The sequence below is a fragment of the Panthera pardus genome, unplaced genomic scaffold (genome assembly GCF_024362965.1).
Source record: "Panthera pardus isolate Hobbes unplaced genomic scaffold, ASM2436296v1 HiC_scaffold_24, whole genome shotgun sequence".
NCBI classification, from domain to species: domain Eukaryota; kingdom Metazoa; phylum Chordata; class Mammalia; order Carnivora; family Felidae; genus Panthera; species Panthera pardus.
In genome coordinates, this window is record NW_026526810.1 from 76,990,204 (window position 1) to 77,013,216 (window position 23,013).

At 38.8% G+C, this 23,013-nt stretch overlaps 1 protein-coding gene across 3 annotated transcripts in view; it reads left to right on the forward strand.

Moving 5' to 3' along the window:
* The window catches only part of PSMA6 (proteasome 20S subunit alpha 6), a 29,902-nt gene extending 17,103 nt beyond the window's left edge, over window positions 1-12,799 (forward strand). For 2 of the 3 annotated variants that reach the window (XM_019426157.2, XM_019426156.2), the window contains exons 2-7: window positions 4,700-4,794; window positions 5,269-5,350; window positions 6,046-6,201; window positions 9,132-9,310; window positions 10,605-10,699; window positions 12,564-12,799. In XM_019426157.2, coding sequence (XP_019281702.1) covers window positions 4,700-4,794; window positions 5,269-5,350; window positions 6,046-6,201; window positions 9,132-9,310; window positions 10,605-10,699; window positions 12,564-12,621 — 665 coding nt within the window. In that variant the 3' untranslated portion in view covers window positions 12,622-12,799. The remainder of the gene's footprint in view (window positions 1-4,699; window positions 4,795-5,268; window positions 5,351-6,045; window positions 6,202-9,131; window positions 9,311-10,604; window positions 10,700-12,563) is intronic. The other variant, XM_019426158.2, reaches the window with a different exon arrangement.
* Window positions 12,800-23,013: the final 10,214 nt, after the last annotated feature.

Here is a 23,013-nt window from a genome sequence, read left to right on the forward strand (position 1 = left end):
ATTACTACAAACTTAGCCACTAAAACTAATACATTTATTAAGTCACAGTTACTGTGGGTCAGGAGTAGTTTGCTTAGAATATCACAAGGCTGCAGTCATGTCTGGTTGTGTTTTCATCTGGAGGTTCAACTAGAGAAGACTCTGCTTTCAAGCTCACTGAGGATGTTGGTAGAATTCATTTCCTCTCAGTATAAGACTGAGGGTCCCAGCTACTAGCTGACTGTTCACTGGAAGACACCCATGGTTCTTTGTCATACAGCCATTTAGCAAGTCAGCAAGAGGAATCTCTAGAGTTAGTCTGCTAGCAAGACAGAGTCTTTATATATGTTTATATTTATATAAATATATATGTTTATATATCTGTTTATATATAAACTATGTATATATAATTTTATTGATAAATGAGACACATACAAGTACAGTTAAGGACTGAAATTAGCCTCATGTCACAGGTAAATCATTTTATAAGCTCACTTAATGACATCTGTAAATGCCATAATTGTTACCTCTGATAATATTTTTGCATTCAAAGCTATCAGTGTACGTTTCAACTTATGAAGTAATTGGAATTAGTTTGGCTGTCTTAGAAGCATTAAGCTGTATTAATTAAACATTTTTATTTTAAAATTTTGCATATTCATTTGGGGCAGACATTTACCTTTAAGGCAAAAAAACAATGTTAAAAAAGATGATGGTAGGAGAAATATGCAATGGAAGGTAACATACGTTTTTGCTTTTAAGATGTCTTATGTAATTAGGAGAATGACATCCCATCACCTTTGCCACATTTTGTCAGAAGCAAGTAACGGTCCTGCTCACATTCAGGAGGAGGGGATTACACAAAGATGTGAACACCCGGAGGCAGGGATTATAGAGAGGAGGCCACCTTAGGGTCTTTCTACCATAGCAATACAATTCCTTCTTTTAGCTGCATCCTACAAATTTTGATACATTATTACCAGTCAGTTCAAAATATTTTTAAGTTTCTCTTATGATTATGTCTTTGATCCATGGATTATTTAGAAGGGTGTTTTAAATTTTTCAAGTAATTAGGGATTTCAGTACTTTAAAATTTATTGAGACTTGTTTTATGGTCTCTAATATATGCTCTGTCTCAGTAAAGGTACCATGTGCATTTGTATTACACCATGTGCATGTATATTCTTCAGTTGTTGCCAGTAGTGTTCTGTAGCTACAACTCAGTCAAGGTGATCGATAGTGTGGTCCATATCATGAATGTCTACTTTGTGTGTTTTTGTCTATTTCAGTTGCCCAGTGGTGGTGGTAAAATCTTAAACTGGATGGGATTGGTCATTTCTCTTTTTAATTTTGTCAATTTTACTTTTATGTATTTTAAAGTACTCTTATAAGGTGCATATACATTATGATTGTTCTGTCTTCTTTCTTATGAATTGATTTTTCTATGACATTTTTTGACATTCTGTGACATTTTTTTGAAGTGTCCCTCTTTATCTCTGATACATTTGTTGTCTTGAAATCTCTACTTTTTCTGATATTAATATTGTCCATTCAACTTTCTGATGCTTACTGTTTATATGGTAATCTTTTTTTCCATTCATTTAGTAAAGTGTGTCTGTGGTAGATAGCATATATTTGAGGTTTGCTTTTTTATCCATTCTGACAGTTTCTGCCTTTAATTGGAGTATTTTATCCATTAATATTTAATGCAGTTGACATGGATTCTGTTATATTCCTTCAAAGAATGTTGATTTGTTCTAGCAGGCAATTAAAATTTGGGTGGCAGCTCAAATCTCCCTTTTTTTTATCCTTAGCTAAGCTGCCTGGAGTCTGTCTTGTGTATATGTGGTTATAGAATCAGCCACAGATTTGGGTAACATAATATATGGGTTGAGTCTTTCCCTCTCTGGCTCTCTCCTTTCTTTCCCTCATTTTCCAGTAGCTGTAGTTACCCCCAAACCGTTCTCTAGTTCTTCAGGCTAAAGAGACTGAATTTTCTGTGGGTATTTAGCCCTGACCAGGGCCTGCACTCAGTCTATAAGCTGTGAAAACGGGAAACTCATTCATGCCATTCCTTTCTTCCAAGCATTGTCCTCCCCTTCTAGAATCTGCCTACTGTTTGTCACTTTCTGGTGTCTTCAGGTAGTTATTCAGAGTTTATGGTTTTTTATCTGTGGAGGTTTGATCTGATAGAAGCTTTTTGGCCATATAAGAAATAGAACTGAGAAGCATTTTGAAACATTATGCTTTAGAAATTATTTGTGGTGATGGTAAAAATAAACTATTATAATCTAGTTGAATCTAAGGTAGATTTGAGGATTTTCTTTATGGTGTTTTGCTAGAGTCTTTTTTACTCTATTTTTCTGTCTTCAATCTATAGCTACTTAGAAATATTTGATGAGTTTTTTATTATAGCTCCTATTAAAGGAAGTTCTTTGGCACAGGTAGTATCTTTCTTGGCTGGTCCTCATCACCAGTTGGCTTTCTGAACATAGGAGACTAGGATTCAGACCCTGTGCCCAGAGTAATACTTGACAGAATTTTTAAAACATCTATTATGTTAAAATGTCAATAATGATTAGAGTTATGAGTGACTTTTTTTTTACATTGTATTCTATAATCCCCGTATTTTCTACAGTGAGCAAATATTTCTGTTGCTGTTTTTTATGACTAATATTTTATTTTAATTTCTTTTAATTTTTTTTTTTAAATTCAAGTTAGTTAACATACAGTGTAGTATCGATTTCAGGAATAGAACCCAGTGATTCATCACTTACATATAACACCCAGGGCTCATCCCAACAAGTGCTCTTCTTAATGCCCATCACCTATTTAGCCCACCCCCCATCCACCTCCTCTCTAGCAACCCCGAGTTTGTTCTCTGTATTTAAGAGTCTCTTATGGCTTGCCTTCCTCTCTGTTTTTACCTTATTTGTCCTTCCCTTCCCCTATGTTCATCTGCTGTGTTTCTTAAATTCTATGTATGAGTGAAATCATAGGATATTTGTCTTTCTCTGCCTGACTTATTTTGTTTAGCATAACACACTCTAGTTCCATCCACATTGCTGCAAATGGCAAGATTTCATTCTCTTTGATAACCAAGTAATACTCCATTGTGTATATACCACATCTTCTTTATCCATTTAACTGTCAATGGACATTTGGGCTCTTTCCGTACTTTTGCTGTTGTTAATAATTCTGCTATAAACATTGGGGTGCATGTGCCCATTTGAAACATCACACCTGTGTCTTTTGGATAAATACCTAGTAGTGCAATTCTGGGTTGTAGGGTAGTTCTGTAGGTAATTTTTTGAGGAACTTGCATTCCGTTTTCCAGAGTGGCTGCACCAGTTTGCATTTCCACCAACCTTGCAAAAGGGTTCCCCTTTCTCCACTTTCTGACAGCTGTGAGGTGGTATCTCAGTGTGGTTTGGATTTGTATTTCCCTGATGATGAGTGATGTTGAGCATCTTTTCATGTCTGTTAGCCATCTGGATGTCTTTGGAAAGGTGTCTATTCATGTCTTCTGCCCATTTCCTCACTGGATTATTTGTTTTTTTGGGTGTTGAGTTTGGTAAGTTCTTCATGTATTTGGATATTAAGCCTTTATCCGATATGTCATTTGCAGATATCTTCTCCCATTCTGTCCGTTGCCTTTTAGTTTTGTTGATTGATTCCTTTGTGTACAGAAGCTTTTTATCTTGATGAGGTTCCAATAGTTCATCTGTTGCTACTTTTATAATTACAAAGTGTGTTTATATTAGATTTAGATATTACAGAAATACAAAACATAGAAAGGGGTAGTCTCATTTGTAATTCTACTCTTCAAAAGCAGTTGTCAACTGCATGGTGTTAAAGTAGTTTGTTTTCATGCTCCCTCTTTGATCCATCTGTTTTAACCTGGGGAATGGTTTGATAGCAGCTAGAAGTGCACAAGCTGGAGTTTGTTATAGACAAACTAAAGAATCCTTGTTTTAGATATCATGAAAATCAGAAAAACTATGAGCCAGAAAATTTCAACTTGGTAGGGGAAAAGACAATACAGAATAATCTTAACAGCAATTAAAATTGCATATGGTCAAATTAGTTACTGGCCAAAATTAGCAGTAGTAGTAGATCTTGAGAAAATTTAGAGCAACTAAATTTGACCCAGGAAAACCAGACTTGGTAGAAATAATGACCACAAAACAAACTTTTCAAATTATAAAATGTAATTGATAAAGACTTGGTATGATAGGGGTGCCTGGGTAGCTCAGTTGGTTAAGTGTCTGACTTCAGCTCAGGTCATGATCTCACAGTTTGTGAGTTCAAGCCCCGCATCGGGCTCTGCGCTGACAGCTCAGAGCCTGGAGCCTGCTTCTGATTCTGTGTGTCCCTCTCTTTCTGCCCCTTCCCCACTCATGCTCTGTCTCTCTCTCAAAAATGAGCATTAAAAAAAAAATTTTTTTAAGACTTGATATGATAAATTAATTAAATCTTTTTTGGAAATTTGGTACTTAGTCTGATGAAAATGATTAGTAAACTAAAATGAAAAGAAATGGAGTTGGTTTAACTAGAATTTATTATTATCATTATTATTTTAACTTTGCATGTCTTGGACAGCATTCCATGTTAGTTTGTATAGCTCTAGCTCATTCTTTTCAGTGATTGCTTGCTTATTCCATTTGATGAATCTATAATAATTTATTCCACCTTTTAAAAACACTATTCTGTTTTCCAGAATATGCTTTTAAGGCTATTAACCAGGGTGGCCTTACATCAGTAGCTGTCAGAGGGAAAGACTGTGCAGTAATTGTCACACAGAAGAAAGTACCTGTAAGTAATACTGCTCAGATAGCCTGTTCTTACAGAATATAATGTAAGGATTTTTCATGAGTTTGTACAAAGTTATATTACAACCTATATACATTAACATTCTTGCTTTCCTCGTGCTTTCCCGTTTCACTCCAGAAGTATTTACTCGGCAGCTATGGACTGTTTAGCTGAGTAGACAGAATTAACATATTGAACTTTGTGGTAATGATTATAAGCACAGTGGGAATTCTAGGTCTTTTTTCTTCAGGAATCTTGCAACAGGCTTTGGTGATATAGTTCTCCCCCACAGGAAACCTATCATCTAACAAAGGAAGACAAAGTCTATCCCCTGCCTTTTTTAAAAAATTGGGTTTAACAATAAAATGAACAGAAGACATTTGTTACATAGTTTATCATAACTCCATAGTATTTTTTTATCCCTGCACTGGGGCCTCTGATTTTACAAAAATTATCTTGATCTCTTTTGTTCATTAGGACAAATTATTGGATTCTAGCACAGTGACTCACTTATTCAAGATAACTGAAAACATTGGCTGTGTGATGACAGGAATGACAGGTAACTGATTTGATGTCTACTTTTTGAGTTTTGTATTAATTTTAAAAGGCTCCCTTTAGTGCCTGATGTGCCTGATATATAGGAGTATATTTGCCATCTTCCAAGGTTAGTATCAGTATATTCGGAGTATTGTGAGCTTTTTTGAAATCATAAGTATAATAGAATTAGATCTGTATACTACTGTCAGGGAAACTGGGCTGAGGCCCCTCTCATAGATGATTTATTTCATATGTAGTTAATACTTTAAAGGCAGTTAAGTCCATATATTTCAAACCTGGTAATAATGGCACAGTTAGAAGTTGATGAGAATTATAAAAATTACTTTGGGTTTCTGTTTTCTGAAATCAAGAGAAAATTCAAGCCTACAAAAAAGATAAGAGAAACATTCTCCTTAAAACTTGTTCTTTTGGGAATTACTAAACACTTGTAGAAACTATTTTGACGGCTGATAAAGGACTCAGCATAAAAGGAAGTGCTGTGTGTAGAACTCCATCTTTAAATATGTTTTCCTTTTTTGTCATATATTTGTTGCTGAGTCATCGACCGTTCGTTGGTGGTAGAAGAAACCATAGTGGACCACTCTACCTTCCTTAAGTTAGAGTGGAGATTTTATATATGTATGGAAAATGGAAAATTGTCTGATTTTACGTTCACTCTTTCCTCTAAAGAAGTAAACGTGTTTTTTCTGCTCTAAGCGGACAGCAGATCCCAGGTACAGAGGGCACGCTATGAGGCAGCTAATTGGAAGTACAAGTATGGCTATGAGATTCCTGTGGACATGCTGTGCAAAAGAATTGCTGATATTTCTCAGGTCTACACACAGAATGCTGAAATGAGGCCTCTTGGTTGTTGTAAGTATGCTAACAAGGCTCACAAATAATTGATGAATTACATTTTTTCAGAAAGAGGAATAAAAGAAAATTATATAAAGGGTGGAACTCTCTATGATAAATCAGCGATGAAGGGTAGGTTTCACAACAGTATTTTAGGTATTATCTCTTAAGCTTTAGGTGCTATTAGACTTCATTAAAATAGTTCTTTTAAGGAGGTTTGATTTGAAAGATCCAAGTCACTGTTACATTGGGCTGTTGTAATGGGAGTTGTACTGCAATTCCGGATTACTCTTTCCATGCAGATGTCTCAATACGCATCTTAACAATGTAGCTCTTTTTTTTGATCACCCTAAAGAATTAGGCTCAAACACATATACCTGGGATTCATATTTGTAGACTATATTATGTTTTTTAAAAACAAGTAAAATTCTATTAGGAGAGAGATGAGGTTTACTGATTTTAGATTGAATGTAATACATTATCCTGAAAAATTGAACACGTTTGTTTTTGACATTGTGTTGTTTATGGGAATTAAAACAGTGAGTGCAATGATTTTTCTCTAACATATGACCCTATTTTTGACCTCTCATTTAAAAATCCTCCCTCAGTTTCTTCAGTGATGCTCTTTCCCCCTTTTCTTCACTTTCCTTAGCTCATCTTCTGCTTTTCCTTTAAATGTTTTTGCTCACCAGGCTTTCTCTGTGGTCCTTCTCTCCCTCTTGGTTCTGTGTCCGTGATCTCACCCTCTTTCATACTTTCGTTTACTACCTGTATTCAGCCAGTCACTACTACATTAGTGTTAGCCCAGTCCCTTCCTCCACAGCCTGCAGATGCTTCAGACTTGAAATCATTGCTGTTTTCCTACTTTTATCCTCAACTTCTCTTTGCTACGCCTACTCCACCTTCCCTGGTCATATGATTAGTCTTCGAGCTTCACCTCAGAATATCTGTTCTTTCCTGTCTCCTCTGTTCCTTCTTCATCATCTCTTGCCTTTGCCACTTAGTTTAATTGTCTCTTCTCTCCCTTCTCACTCTTTCCTAGTCTGTCTTCCATGTTGCTATGTGAGTTATCATTTTAAAATTAAATTTTGTTTGTTACTCCCTAGAAAAACTGATTCCTCATCAGCTACAGTGTAAATTCCAAGCCCCTTAATATGACATGCAGTTTATTCCCAAGCACCTTCTTCCGTGTACTGCTTTCCTTCCTCACCTAAAGTCCCGGTAGTGCATGGGTCCTTTGTCATCACCTGGATATAACAAGACCTTTCATGTCTTGATGCCTTTGTGCATGTTGTTCCTTTTGCCTTGATTGCCCTTCATGTCCTTACCATCTATTAAACCCAGCTCATCTTGCAAGACTGGAGTAAAAAAGTGTTTGTTCCCTCAAGCAGTAAGTGGATATCTCTTTGGTGTTGCCCTATACTTTATATCAAGTATAAAATGTAAAGAAAATTAGAGGGTGACATAACCTTTGATTAAAACAGATATCTGATCACTGTCATCGTGTTTATCAATTAAATAAGTTTCAAAATTCCTCATTGGTAGACTCGGTAAAACATCTCTAAATGTGAATAAAGTGATTGACTACTACTGAATCTTAAAACAGAGGAAACTACAGGCATACCTCAGAGATATTGCAGGTTCAGTACAGACCACTGCAATAAAGCTAATATCACAATATAGTGAGTCAAATGAACTTTTTGGTTTCCCAGTGCATATGGAAGTTATGTTTACACTGTACTCTATTAAGTGTGCAATAGCATTATATCTAAAAAAGCCATGTACATACCTTAATTTAAAAATACTTTATTGCTAAAATGCTAGCATCTAAACTTTCAACAAGTCCTAATCACTGATAATAGATGACTGTAACAAGTATAATAAGAATAATGGAAAATGTTTGAAATATTCCAGGAATTAGCAAAATGTGACAGACATGAAGCAAGCAAACACTATTGGAAAAATAGACTTAACACAGGGTTGCTACAAACCTTTATAAAGAAATGCAGTATCTGTGAAGTGCAACAAGGCAACACGCAATAAAACGAGGCATGCCTGTACATAAAAGAGGTTCAGATCTAGAAATGCAAGAAACCAGGAGTTAAGTCATTCTTTAAATACTTTATTACCTGCTTTGCTGAGTAGAAAGAAGTTTGGTGTGGTGTTTATTTTAACTGTATGTCATTGTAACATAATGGATTTGTAATAATAAAGTTCTGTGTACAGAATTTAGAATTTGGTTTCTCCTGACTACTAGGGGAATGTATACCAGCAGTATCAAAGATGGGCAGTCTGAAGATAAGCAAGTAGCCTCAAGGTGCATTTCGTTTTGCGCCACCATTCCCAAGGTGTATTCCACAATTTTGGTTCCCTGGAACCTTAAATTCTTTAGAATTTAAGTTCTTAAAAAAAAGAGAAAAAAAAAGTTCTTTTTATTTAAAAAATAAAGAGAAAAAGTTCTTAAAAAAAAGAGAAAAAGTCTTCCTTGGTCAAATAAATTAAAGAACTACTAAGTTTAAGTAGGTCAGTCTACAGCAGAACATTTACCATACTACTATATATTATTTTCTCTAAAAGGAAGATGAAAAATTTAACTGAATTCAACTTGAATTCAATTCAATTCAATTCAAATTTATTTGGTAACATCTCAAGGGTTCAGAGGAATATGCTTTGAGTAATAGCAAGGATTTAGAAAGTTGTAAATTATAATTGTAATAATTCACATTTTAAAAACATCTTTGATAAGCCTTTTGTGAAATGGAAAGTTCTTGGTTACCTAGTTTATCTGTGGTGATAACCTGTATTTTATCAGTGTTCTTTAAGCAAAATACATATCCTAAAATAGATGGACAGAATAGTGATTAACAATAGCTTTATGACAATACAAAGAAAGAAGAAATTGTGTTGTACAAAAGTATAAGATATTTCATGAGGGTCTTTCTTTTTAGGTATGATTTTAATTGGTATAGATGAAGAACAAGGCCCTCAGGTGTACAAGTGTGATCCTGCAGGTTACTACTGTGGGTTTAAAGCCACTGCAGCAGGAGTTAAACAAACTGAATCAACCAGCTTCCTTGAAAAAAAAGTCAAGAAGAAATTTGATTGGACATTTGAACAGACAGTGGAAGTAAGTTAGTCAAAAGGATCTGACCTTTTTTTTTTTTTTAAATGCTAAATAGAATAGGGAAGATCATTGTATAAATTGACCATCTAAAAAGGCTGTTCTGGATTTATCACAGAACCAAGTTTGTTGGCTTAAAATTGGTGTCATTCAGCTGACATGGGAACAATGAGGACTGCTTGTATTCACTTAATTCCTTATCTCATGTCATAATGTATTTGAAACTGCTTCCAATAAAACACTTATAAAATGGGAAGATGTAACTAAAAATGAGAATTCAAGAGCAGGGCCTGAGACCTGCATGGTTGTGACTCAAATTAGACTTAAGCTTCCTGGGAGCAAAAGTGAAAAAATTGAGTCCGCAGTGTTACTCTTATGGCCCTAAAGGAGAAAGAGCCGCATACCAGATTCTCAGCAAACAAACATCTTCTTGGTTAAAGAATATATGCTCATGCGATAACTTGACAGAGAAATTCTATCTGGGATGCAAAAGCAGAGCTAGCTTAATGCAGGAATGATAGGAGATTGATTATTCATTATGATTGGGATGTTTTAAATGGACACAACAAGCTAAAATTTTACATAAATGTTTAGTAATCTTAGACCAAGGAAACCTTTTATTTACTGCCAAGAAGTTGAAAACAAAAATTTTAGTAAATTTTGGAAAGGAGGGTCTGGGATACAACCATTCTAAAGACTTAAAACATGATTCTGGTAAGTGACAAAAGAAGAATTACTATCTAATACTTTTATGTTTGGTTGGCAGTATTATTTATAATAATGGGAGATATAAAGTTCTCATCTGGGAGGTACTGTGTCCTGTTTAAATGTTTATAAAAGGTTTTTTTTACTTGCAGTTCATAATTACATAAATGATTAATCACATCAGATACAGAGCCACTTTAAAACATTCTTAAATTGTTATTACTGTAAATTTTCCTTGAAGGAAGGCTGTATCATTCATGTTTATCCTCTCCCCCATCTCACCTCAAGTGCCAAGCACAGTGCCCAGCATGTAGAGGTCATCAAGCAAACAGACTGTTGTGTGTGATTCATCCTGTGTTTTTTGATAGATCCCTTTCATTTATGACTTGACTTAGTATAAGCCAAGTTTCTTCTCATTGGCAGGCAACATATTAGAATTAAGCAATCTGTTGGTAACACGTGGTTGTAGAACTGCATCACTGAAACATGGAACAAAAATGAATAGTTTGTGGTTAATTCATGATCTGAATAAGCTTGGAATGAAAAATCTTGGAATCTCTGAAAAATACTATTTTAATGTTGATACTTTTTTCAGACTGCAATTACATGCCTATCTACTGTTCTATCAATTGATTTTAAACCTTCAGAAATAGAAGTTGGAGTAGTTACAGTTGAAAATCCTAAATTCAGGTGAGTTATATTGTTGGACAGGTGCTTAAAGAAGTTTGCCAAGAGATAAATTACAGCCTAGAAGGGTAGAAGTGTGTGGGTCCATTTGTCCTACAACTTGGGGGGAAAAAGCATTTTTTTTTTTTAATTGCAGTTTTTTCCCTCATTACCTGAGAGATCTGTTTTAAAACTTACCATAAATCTCTTTAAGGCAGACATAACTGCTTCTCATTTCTGGGTAATTTTATATCAAATATCAGAGGCAACATAAAATAACCTTCTTTATGTTAGGAGTAAAGTAAGCATAAGTGTTACCTTTGTTTACCTTATGGCCAATAGAAACCTCATCTCCCAGAGTAGTAGGTTTTAGTTTTTTTCAGGTGAAGCTTTGATTATTTAGTGATTATTTAAGTGGAGCTTTGAGAGTAATATGAAATACTAATCTATATCAGACCCTGTCTGGAGATCTTTGGAAACCCCAAATTTTGAATATAGCTAATTGAATTGCAGATGCTGGATGCTTGTCTGTTCTTACTAAGTAACTAACTCCTACAGATCAACCTTATAGCTTCCATGAGTCAAATCTATACTGGGTGCTTAACATATACCATCTCACTTAATCCCCCCAGAACCTTGTGAGGTGGTTTACTTACCATGAATCTGGATGCACTTGTGAAAAATACTTCAGTTAAATCCACAGATGCAGGATACTGCTGGAAGGCATGTTAACTATAATTTGTATTTACTCTTAGGTCACAGTTACAGGGATACTTGATAATGGTTAGGGGTGGGAAAAAAGGTGGTAAACTAAGCTTAACTGGACCTTACAGAGTTTTTTGTTACTATGCATTTTTTCTTCTAATTTATTCTCTTTGTTGCCTGTAGGTAAGTGGTTTAAATGTGAATGATTTAAGAAAAATTCATGGAATTAAAAAATTTTTGAATCTATACTTTTTTTTTTTTTTTTTTCTGTGGGAAGTAATTGTGTGTTTGGTTTTAGCAGTATTTTTCCTGCAGGAGCAATTTATAAATCTGCTTAAAGGACCTGCAAGTTCTTTTCTCTCTTTTTTTTTTTTTTTTTTTTTTAAATGTTTGTTTATTTATATTGAGAGTGAGCAAGTGGGGGAGGAGCAGAGAGAGAGAGAATCCCAAGCAGGCTCCACACTGTCAGCACAGAGCCCAACATGGGCTCAGTCTCACAAACCATGAGATCATGACCTGAGCCAAAACCAAGAGTCAGACACTCAACCAACTGAGCCACCCAGATGTCCGTCTTTTTTCTAAAGGGCATTTTGACATTGGAGCTAAAATAGAATACATTATGTATAGGTTTGCTTTAAATATTTTCTGTCATAGCTACAACTAAAAGAGTTTGCTTTCAGAAAACCTAATTTTAGGGTCACCTGGGTGGCTCAGTCGGTTGAGTGTCCGACTTCAGCTCAGGTCACGATCTCATGGTCCGTGAGTTCGAGCCCCGTGTCGGGCTCTGGGCTGATGGCCCAGAGCCTGGAGCCTGCTTCCGATTCTGTGTCTCCCTCTCTCTCTGCTCCTCCCCCGTTCATGCTCTGTCTCTCTCTGTCTCAAAAATAAATAAACGTTAAAAAAAAAAAAAATTAAAAAAAAAAAGAAAACCTAATTTTAGATCTGATGTCAAAGAAGTAAACATTTTTGTGTATAGATAAAGTTGATGAAATACCTGGGAATTCTAAAGGGATGACAGGTATACAGATTTTTTAAATCTGTAAATTGATAATTGTCCAAGTTGGGTGTTAGGTACACAGGAATTCATTACTATCTATTCTACTTTCGTGTGTTTGGAATTTTAGATAAGAAAAAGTTTTCAAAAAGTAAAATAGTTACGGGTTTTTTTCTCCTTGCCTTCTAGGATTCTTACAGAAGCAGAGATTGATGCTCACCTTGTTGCTCTAGCAGAGAGAGACTAAACATTGTACGTAGTTAGTTTACCAAATCCATGACGCCACTTGCCTGTGTGTTTGGTAACAACAGACCAACATTATGGAGGCCCCTGGATTGAAAAAGGAACCTCTCCCACTCCTCCTGCCACTGAAGTGGTTAGGACTCTGTATAAATAAAAAAAAAAATAGTGCTTTTGGAAAATAATCGCATCTTGTCTTAATTTCACCTCAAGTTTTAAGTCGTAAGCCTCTGGTGCATGCAGACTGTTAGTGCCCACCATCCTCACATTGTAGCTTTATGCTTTTTGTTGACAGAGATCCAAGTTTCTTTGGCTTTAGGAACTTAACAGGCAGAAGTTTAAACTATAGCTCTATGGCCTAATGAATAAATGGCAAACTAAAAACTGTGGTTGTATAACTTGCTCTGATTGTAAGCTGGCATGTGAGGCAAGACCTTTATTTTGCATTTCTTCATTCATTCAAATGGAATATTCCTGAACTGGACTCCCAAGTTCTGTCAGAGGTTTTAACCAGAGTGAAAAGATTGGCATTGTTATTAGTGGTTTTGAGATACACTTAATCTCTACTCCGTAAGATGCACTATTTTTAAGAGCAAAAATTGCAGTTACCTTTGAGAAACAATGAGGCCAGGAAAGTTGTAGAATATATGTATTTTCTATGCTGCCTTAAAATTATTTAAAGCAGACTTTAAGGAATTGGCCTATAGTAGAGATGCCACTATAAACAATGTTAAGGGAAAAAGAAGAGCAGATTATATTCAGAAAAATCATTACTGAACAGAATTAAGTTTTTTTAAATTCCCATAGTGATACCCTGGTGACATGAATCGCTAATTGTTACAGATGATCCAAAAATCTCGCAATTTCTAAGGTTGATACGTTTCATGTCCTCATTTGCCCTGGGTGAGACAGGCTGTCACCACACACAACAGGTGAACGTGGCTGCTGGCCTAATACAAATGCCTGGAGGCAGTTGCTCCTCTATCTGTAGCCACCAGTCCCACAAAAGGGGAGACCATGTGAACTTGTGACCACTAAAAGCAGGAAACTTCACAGACCACATCCTCATCAGAGCTGAGTCATGAGTCCTAAAGGGGAAGCAAGGTCTTCCAGTTCAGGGGCTGCTGCTCTGGGATTACCCGTCTATATCCACTAGGCCCTGTAAAGGTACTACCGTTTTCAAAGTGGGGTCTTGTGTAGACCCTCAGCCTACTTCACTGAACAGACAACTATACCCTTAAGAGTCTTGATCGACTCCACCCTTCTGGAGTCATGGGTGAAAGTCTAGCAAATACCTTGATTATTTTGTAAGAAAATACCTCTTAGTGGTAGAAAATGCAAATTGCCTCATTTGTTAGAAAAATAAGTTTTACATTATGCAAAATCTAGACAAATTTAAGTACAGTAAACCCTTGGATTGTAAGTAACTTGTTCTGTGAGTGTTCTGCAAGATGAGCAAACATTCTAATAAATTTTAAGTTGATAAATGAGCAATGTCTTTCAATAAGAAGAGTACATGACTTCAAATGTCACATGATCACAACTGAGCCAATGGTTTTTGAAATTCACTTTGATATACAAGTGCTTTGGATTACAAACATGTTTCTGGAAGGAATTATGCTTGCAAACCAAGGTTTTACTGTATAAAATAGTGTTGTTTTTTTAAGACTTTATTTTTAGGTAATCTCCACACCCAATGTGGGGCTCGAACTCATAACCTTGAAAGCAAGAGTCACATGCTATACCGACTGTGGCAGCCAGATGCCCCAAGTGTAAAATAGTATTATTAAGCTTCTTGGATTGGCTAAATTATGCTTAAATGAGCTAGAAGAAATGGAAATGATCGATTTAAGTATGAACATTAAGTCACTCTAGTTCTGTTTGTGTGTGTGTGTGTGTGTGTATGTGTGTGTGTGTGTTTTAAGAGTCTGGGATATATAAGAGTTAATGCAGAAAGGATCATAGATCCATACTATCAATAGTCCCCTACCACAAGTGAAAAAACTGAGCTCAGTAAATTAATTTGTCCAAGATCACACAAGCATTGATGACAGGAGTAGACTCACACACAACTGTCTGACCCCAAGACTTCTTTGTCAGGGCATTAGATGAAACCTACAATCACCTACGTCAAGTTCTCCCCTCCCCACCATCAGTTAGGTGGCTAGATTCAAAGTTCTAAAAAATGCCATTATTCTATACCAAGAATAACTGTTCCAAAAATAGAACACATATATTTTCTCTATAATTATATGTCATAGAATATATTCAGGTCAACAGAGGTAATATTCTCTATATATTCTGTCTCTATTTTGTTGTTGCTGCTGTTGTTGTGACTATAACTTCCTCAGAGACCTGGGCTCACCCACAACAGAAGGGCTGTGAGCTGCGCCTGCTGATAGCTGTCAAAGTGCCTATAATTCATGAGAGATGACGAGGCCACCCCAGCAGAGGAGGACGAGTAGGAGGAAGCAGGAAGATAGCCCTCGCCCTGGTGCCACCTGCCACGCCCTTGCCCTTGGTGGCAAACAAGCAGGTAGGGGTGGGGTACCAGAAGGGGATGTACATTTGGTACATGTAACTGTCCCAACATCTCATCCCCCAGGGCAGCCATAAGTGTAGCCTGTCCCAGCCTCTTGTCAGTCATTTCTGGGATGGGCCATAGAGGCCTCTAGAACTCTGGAACTTTGCAAAAATTTAGTGCATATCTTAATTTCCTGGGAGAGACCCATAGCTTTCATCAGATATTCAAAGAAGGCTATTGCCCAAGAAAGGGGAACCATTGGCAGAAAAAAAAAAAAAAAAACAGTAGAAGGAAAACAATAGAATATGAACTGTGGTTATTTCTGGTGGAAATTAATTTGGTTGTTTATGGTAGAACTATGAGCACATTTTTTTATACTCTTCTGCATTTCTAATAAGGAATATGCATGAAGTTAAAGATGGATGTTAACTAATCATAGCTCAGTAAAATATTTTGCTGCCATTAAAAGTGTTTAGAAAATTTTGGGGTGCCTGGGTGGCTCAGTCGGTTGGGCCTCCGACTTCAGCTCAGGTCATGATCTCGCGGTCCGTGAGTTTGAGCCCCGCGTCGGGCTCTGTGCTGACCGCTCAGAGCCTGGAGCCTGTTTCAGATTCTGTGTCTCCCTCTCTCTCTGACCCTCCCCCGTTCATGCTCTGTCTCTCTCTGTCTCAAAAATAAATAAACGTTAAAAAGAAAAAAAAAGTGTTTAAAAATTTTTTTAATTACATTGGAAAATGCCATGACATAATTGAGAGAAAAAACAGCATATGATTGTTTACAAAGTCTATGATTTCAACAATACAAACAATGTAGAAAAAAACTCTTGGAACTGTTGGAACTAGTAAGTGTTTATAGGAAGGTTGCAGATATGGATTAATATACAAAAGTCAGTTGCTTTCCTCTATACCAGCAGTGCACAATTGGAATTTGAAATTAAAACACAACACTACCACTTACATTAGCACCCTCCAAAAATTAAATATGTAGATATAAATCTGATAAAATATGTGCTATATCCATATGAGGAAAGTTTTAAAACTGATGAAAAATTTAAAGGGTTTTTTTTTATGTTTATTTTTGAGAGAGACAGAGCGTGAGCGATGGAGGTGCAGAGAGAGAGGGAGACACAGAATCTGAAGCAGGCTCCAGACTCGGAGCTGTCAGCACAGAGCCCAACGCGGAGCTGGAACCCACGAACCGTGAGATCATGACCTGAGCTGAAGTCGGGTGCTTAACCGACTGAGCCATCCAGGAGGCCCTGATGAAAGATTTAAATAAATGAAAAGGAAGAGTCAATATTGATAGGAAGAGTCAATATTGTCAAGTTGCCAGTTCTTCCCAACTTAATCCATAGGTTCCACACAATCCCAAACAAAATCCCAGCAAGTAATTTTGTGGACATTAACAAACTGATTCTAAAGTTTCTATGGAGAGGCAAAAGACCCAGAATAACCAAAGATACCAAAGAAGAACAAAGTCAAAGGACTGATACTATCTGACTTAAAGGCTTACTACAAACTTAGGGTAGTCAAGATAGCTTGGTATTGGTAAAAGGATAGGTAAATCAATTAGGACAGTTGGAAATCCCAGAAATAGACTCCCACACACATAATGAACCAATCTTTGAAAAAAGGAGCAACAGCAATTCAATGGAGAAAAAATAGTCTTTTTGACAAATGGTGCTGTAACAACTGGACATTCACATGCAAAACATTCACCTATCACAAAAAGTAACTCCAGATGGATCATAGACTTGAAGTAAAACAACAAACTATAAAACTTTTAGACCATAACATAACCCAAGGTGACCTTGGGTTTGGCAATGAGCTTTTGGATACACCACCAAAAGCATATTCATGAAAGAAAAAGCTGATAAACTAAACTTTTTCTGCTCTGTGAAGGCACTTAAGAGAATGAAAAGACTGGGGCGCCTGGGTGGCTCAGTCGGTTAAGCGGCCGACTTCGGCTCAGGTCATGATCTCGCGGTCCGTGAGTTCGAGCCCCACATCGGGCTCTGTGCTGACAGCTCAGAGCCTGGAGCCTGTTTCAGGTTCTGTGTCTCCCTCTCTCTGACCCTCTTCCATTCATGCTCTGTCTCTCTCTGTCTCAAAAATAAATAAACATTAAAAAAAAAAAAAAGGGAAAAGACAAGCCACGGGCTGGGAGAAAATCTTTGCACACTCATATCTGATAAAGAACTGATATCCAAAATACATAATTCTTAAAACTCAACAGTAAGACAATGTCCAGTTCAAAAACTGGCAGAGGTGCCTGGGTGGTTCAGTTGGCTGAGGACCAACTTTGATTTGGGTCACGGTCTCACAGTTTGTGAGTCCGAGCCTTGCATCCGGCTCTTTGCTGTCAGCATGGAGCCAACACTGTAGGTCATCAGGAGTTGCAAATTAAAACAATAATGTGATATCACTACACATCTATTAGGAGGGTTTAAAACAAATTGATTGACTATATGAAATTCTGGTGGAGATAAAAAGCAGCAGAAACTGGTGAGAATGACTCTGGATGGCAGTTTGACACCATCTTGCTGTAAGATCTAGCTTATGCCCATACGAAAACCTACACACAAATGTTTTTAGGGGTGCCTGGGCAGCTCAGTCAGTTAAGCGTCCCACTCTTGATTTCAGCTCAGGTCATGACCTCACAGTTAGTGGGATTGAGCCCCGCATCGGGCTCTGTGCTGACAGCACAGACCCTGCTTAGGATGGATTCTCTCTCCCCTTCTCTCTCTGTCCCTCCCCCACTCACACTCCCTCAATAAATAAACTTTATTTATTTATATAAATAAATAAATAAATAAATAAATAAATAATATAAATAAATAAATAAATAAACTTTAAAGACAAACAAAAAACCCCAAATGTTTTTAGCAGCTTTATTCATAATTGCCCCAAACTAGAAGCAAGCAAGATGTCCTTCAATAAGTGATTGGAAAACAAACTGTGGTACATCCAGACAATGGAATATTATTCAGCTCTAAAAAGAAATGTGCTATCAAGTTATGAAAAGACATCGAGAACCCATAAGTGCACATTTTAAGTGAAAGAAACCAGTCTGGAAAGACTAAGCTTCCAACTGTATGACATTCTGGAAAAGGCAAAACTACAGTGACAGTAAAAAATCAATGATTACTGGGTATTTGGAACAGGGGTGAAGGAAAGTGGAGGATGGTAGGGATCAGCGGCTAGAGAAGCACAGGTTTAAGGTGGTCAAACTATTGTTTGATACAGTACTGGTGGATGCACGACATTCTGCATTTGTCAAAACCCATAGAGATGTACAACACAAAAGGTGATTATCTATATAAACCATGGACTTTGGTTCATAATAATGTATCAATATTAGTTCATTGGTTCATTAGTTAATGTATCAATATTACTTCATAATAATGTGTCAAATGTGCTACACTAATGCAAGATATTCATAATAGGGAAAACAGGTATGTGTGTGGGTGCAGAGGGGAGTTATATGCGAATTCTCCGTACAATCCACTCAATCTTTCTGTAAATTTAAAACTGTTCTAAAAAATAAAGTCTATTAATTTTTTAAATGCTTGGAGAAAATTTCAAGAGATAATCCAAAGTGTTCATATCAGTTATGAATAATTTTTCTCATTTCTTATACTTTAATGTATTTTCCAAATTTTTAAATGGATTGTGTATTACTTATACGACCAGGCAAAAATTAAGTTCTGAATTCTAAAAACCTATACTGAAAAGCATGGGTTTTGAAAACCTGATGGAAATTTTCAGTTTTTTAATGAGCAAATTTAAGCCCACATTTTCCTGGTGAAATACCAAAAGTGAAGGTATGGAGGGTCTTACCCATTTTTGAAGTGTTTGCACAGCCTACCTGGAGGGAAGCATTATCTGGAGAGGAGCCTTGCTCAGCTAGTCACGTGTTGGTCAAGACCCCTTGTTCAAACTCTCCATGGGGTGCTTGCTTTCCCCAGTTCAGAGCACAGACAATCGCTAACCCAGGTGGCCCAAACTCTGAGCATGCATGAAGTGTTTACATTTCCCGGGCCAAATCATCACTGCCACACACAGCACACGTTGGGGAACCTACAAAGTTCCTTGGTGCACAATCTCACCCTGCTTGTGGGTTATCCGTTAGACCTCACCTCTAGCCCTGGGCCTGCCTCACCTTAGCTTTAGAGAAAGCATCAGGTGCTCCTGACTGAAAAAGAGCCTCCTGGGTAGCAAAAAGCACTATTTTGCCCACTGACCTCTCTACCAAGAAGGAAATCACTGAGCTCAGTGTGGTTTCAAATTCTCTGTAATACCACTTTTCTATGCCCACATCTCATGAGGGTAAGCAGTGAAGATTTTTAAACTGAAATGTCTGACTTAGTGTTCTTAGCCAGGGTTTCACATCAGAACCACCAGGGGAACTCTTGTGAAGAACACGAACCTGGCCTCCAATCTTGATCAATCAACTCAGAGGTTCCCAGGATGCTGCTCTGGACATGTGTATTTTGAGGTGCTCCCCAGTAGTTCTGGTGTTTGCTGCTGGTTAGGAAATATTGTAGGAGGTAATTAACGGTGGCATGATCATAGTGAAGTGTATTTGGGGTTTATCTCCCCTTTACTCCTTTTTTGGTAAGTGGGAAGCTTCTGGGGTGCTGAAGAGTCAAGTGGGTGTCCAGGACATAACCCCTGTACATTAGGTTAATGTCATTTGTGCCTTTCTGACCTCATCCTTGAGTCCTAAAGTCATTCAAGGGGACAAAAAATGCAAATGTCTAACAATAATTAACCCTTCTCAGCAGCCCAGCTTGCAGCAACTGTATCCTGGGGTTCCCCTTGCAAGGGCTCATGATCCAGAGGGACGTGAAGGGAATACAGGGAAATACACATTTAGGAGAAGGGAATGTGCCATTGTCCCATAAGACAAGTGGTGTTGCAGAAACTTTGGTGATGCTCTTCATGCCCCTTCTGAGAGGTTACCACAAGAAGACTGTCTGCATTAGACATCTTTCACACAGAAATCAGCATCTGGCCTAACTGCACAAGTTGACCTGCAAACCTCAGAGTTAACCCAGCCATGTAGGTTTTACCAAGAGCTACAGTGATTAAGGCTCTAGTGGGGACTGGAATGAAGATGAAAAGGAGAAGCAGAAGAAGAACAGGAAAGACCTGGTTTCCCTGGGCAGAGTAGGGATGAATTGGGGGGAGCCCCAGTGAACAGCCACAGAGTGCCCAGCCTCGCTGGGGTTTTCCAGGGATAAAGGCAGAACTTCGGTTATCAATGGGTCCTAGCTCTCTAGTTGATAACCACCATCAGAGCTACGTTTGCCTGGGTCAGTATAACTAGAGCCAGACTTCTTGGGCAGCCTCCAGGGGCCTGGTGAGCACAAGTTTCAGGGAGCTTATATAAGTTCTCACCAAAAGGGGAGGCAAGAAAGCTTCTGTGAGGATGGCCATGCTGGCATTTCTTTTTTAAAGATTTTTTTTTAACGTTTGCCTATTTTTTGAGAGAGAAACAGAATGCGGAGATGGGGAGGGGCAGAGAGAAAGGGAGAAAGAGAATCCCAAGCAGGTTCCACGCTGTCAGTGCAGAGTCCGACGTGGGGCTCGAACCCACAAACCATGAGATCATGACCTGAGCCAAAACCAAGAGTCGGACACTTCACACACTGAGCCACCCAGGTCCCCCAAGGCACTTCTTAAGTAATGGTGACACAAGGTGCCTCCATGCCCAGTGTGCTTCTATGATGGCTCTAGGTTTTGGATGGACACGATGGGACAAAATCACCCCCTCCAAAAAAGTAGCTCATTGATCCTAACAGAATGGCTGGAGAGACTTGGGGAGTGACTTGGAGCAGGCTGCCAGCTTCTCTGTGCCTCTGTGTCCAGCAACCACCCGACAACATGTGCTTTAGGAGGGACCTGGGGAGGAGAGCTGCTGCGCAGGGGCCATGTTATTGCACCATTTCCTGTTAATGTAGGAAAGTTCTCTTTAGTTCTTCTGATTTACCGGCAAATATTTTTGACCCCTGCTACAAGTCAGACCCAGGTTTTGGGCCTGGGGTCACAGTGATAAACAAGACGATGCAGCCTAATTCTCTCTGGGTGCTAAGGATTTGGGCTCTTGCTTCTTTCTCAGAGCATCTCCTGCGAGTGAGCTGTCACTGAGATGTTTGCATCCTGCCTCCATCCAGCAGGGTAGGGAGTGGACCCTTCACAGAAGCACACTGGGCATGGAGGCACCTTGTGCCAAACCAGCCTCCAGGCCGTCTTCCAGATGGGCTTTGTTGGGGCCCCCAGGGACCAGCAGCAACCTGCCTGTGATTGGTGAGAAGATGCCTCTAACAACTCTCATTTGTCATATGCTTAGTGTGTTCCTTTCCTGCCACAAACTACACGGAGATCCCTTCTGGGTTTTTTTTTTTTTTTCTTCTACTCTGTGTTCTTAAAAACAAACGTCATTGTAAAACAGAGTATTGTATGGTTTCTTCTGAAGCAGGAAGGGCTGCAGGCGCTCACGGCTGCTCACAGCTGATTTCACATTTCTGAAAAACCCCAGTACCAGGCCTCCGTTACACAAAGTGGTGGGGTGGGGGTGGGGGGGGGAGCTGATGGCCTTAGAGGGAGGGGCTTTCCATGCAGAGGTTACAAGAACCCGACATCAGACAACAGCGAAACTGGGAGTGAGGAGGATCCCGCTGAAAACACCACGCCAACAGCGCCTGCTGGCTACATACACACCCACCACTGAAGTCTCAGTTCTGCCTTTGTTCCATTTCAGGAAGCCTGAGGAGACCCAGGTGACAGAGACAGACTAGAGAGGTGGGGGAAAGGGGCACTTACACCCCCAGGCTCTCTCTGTTAGATTCAAGTGCCAAGGACTTCAACTCTCCAACAGAGAGGCTCATTGAATTCTTGATCCACAGCTGAGTAATTTACAGCCTCAGTTTTCTCTTCTGTAAAATGATATAATCATAGGATCCATCTCAAAGGGTTGCTGTGGGTATTAAATGACATAATGCACTTAAAGTGCTGAGAACAGTAGGTACTATCAACAGAATATGGTGTAGCTCTTCCAGAATGGCTCTTAAATGCTTTCAAGTTTCTAAAGCATTCTGACCTTCCAAAATACAATTTCCTGGGAAATTTTCACCTAAGTAGTGAGGTGGACAGGGCAGAAGCCAGCCTATAGTGAAAAAGCCTTTCTCGCAAGCCAGAGCTGAGCAGGTGTGGCCTCAGTAACTTGCACAAGGCTCATGGCTCAGCCAGCTTCCCACTTCTTTCTGGGTGAAGGGATTCCTTCCTGGGAACCTCCATTGCTCACTTGCTCATGACATCCACAGGCTGTAAGTTTTCCCCACGGGGGTCCCCGGCCTTTGGGGCTAATCCTGTCCTGGATAGAGCCTTCTTGTCCTGGAAGAACACACAAGATGGCATCAGGAAGCAAGCAGCTTCTGACCCTTCCATGAGTCCAGTCTCCCGGAGCTCTGAGGGGAACCCAGGCTCAGATCTCCTCCCACCTCCACACCTTCAGGGCCTGCAGAATCCTCAAGAACCCTGGTGGTCCTGGCTCAGCTGGACCCCAGCACAGAGCAGTAAGGTTCCGGCCTGTACCTAGAGCCTGCCTGGCCAGGGGGTCCTCACCCTGGGTAGCCTGGGGAGGAGAGCAAAACAGATGGAGGGAGGCCAGAGGGCAGGTGCCTCACCCAGAGAGTGTGTGAGTCAAGGCCAGTTAGGGAGGGAGGGGCAGAAGTGGAGGCGCACTAACTGGCCAGAAGAATGGGGAGGACAGACGAGAAATCCTCCTGTGCTACTGAGTTCCTCTCTGTAGTTTTGGGCTATGCTAGTCAGCCTCTATAGAACATCCAGGGTTTGTGCACCTTCTCTTCAT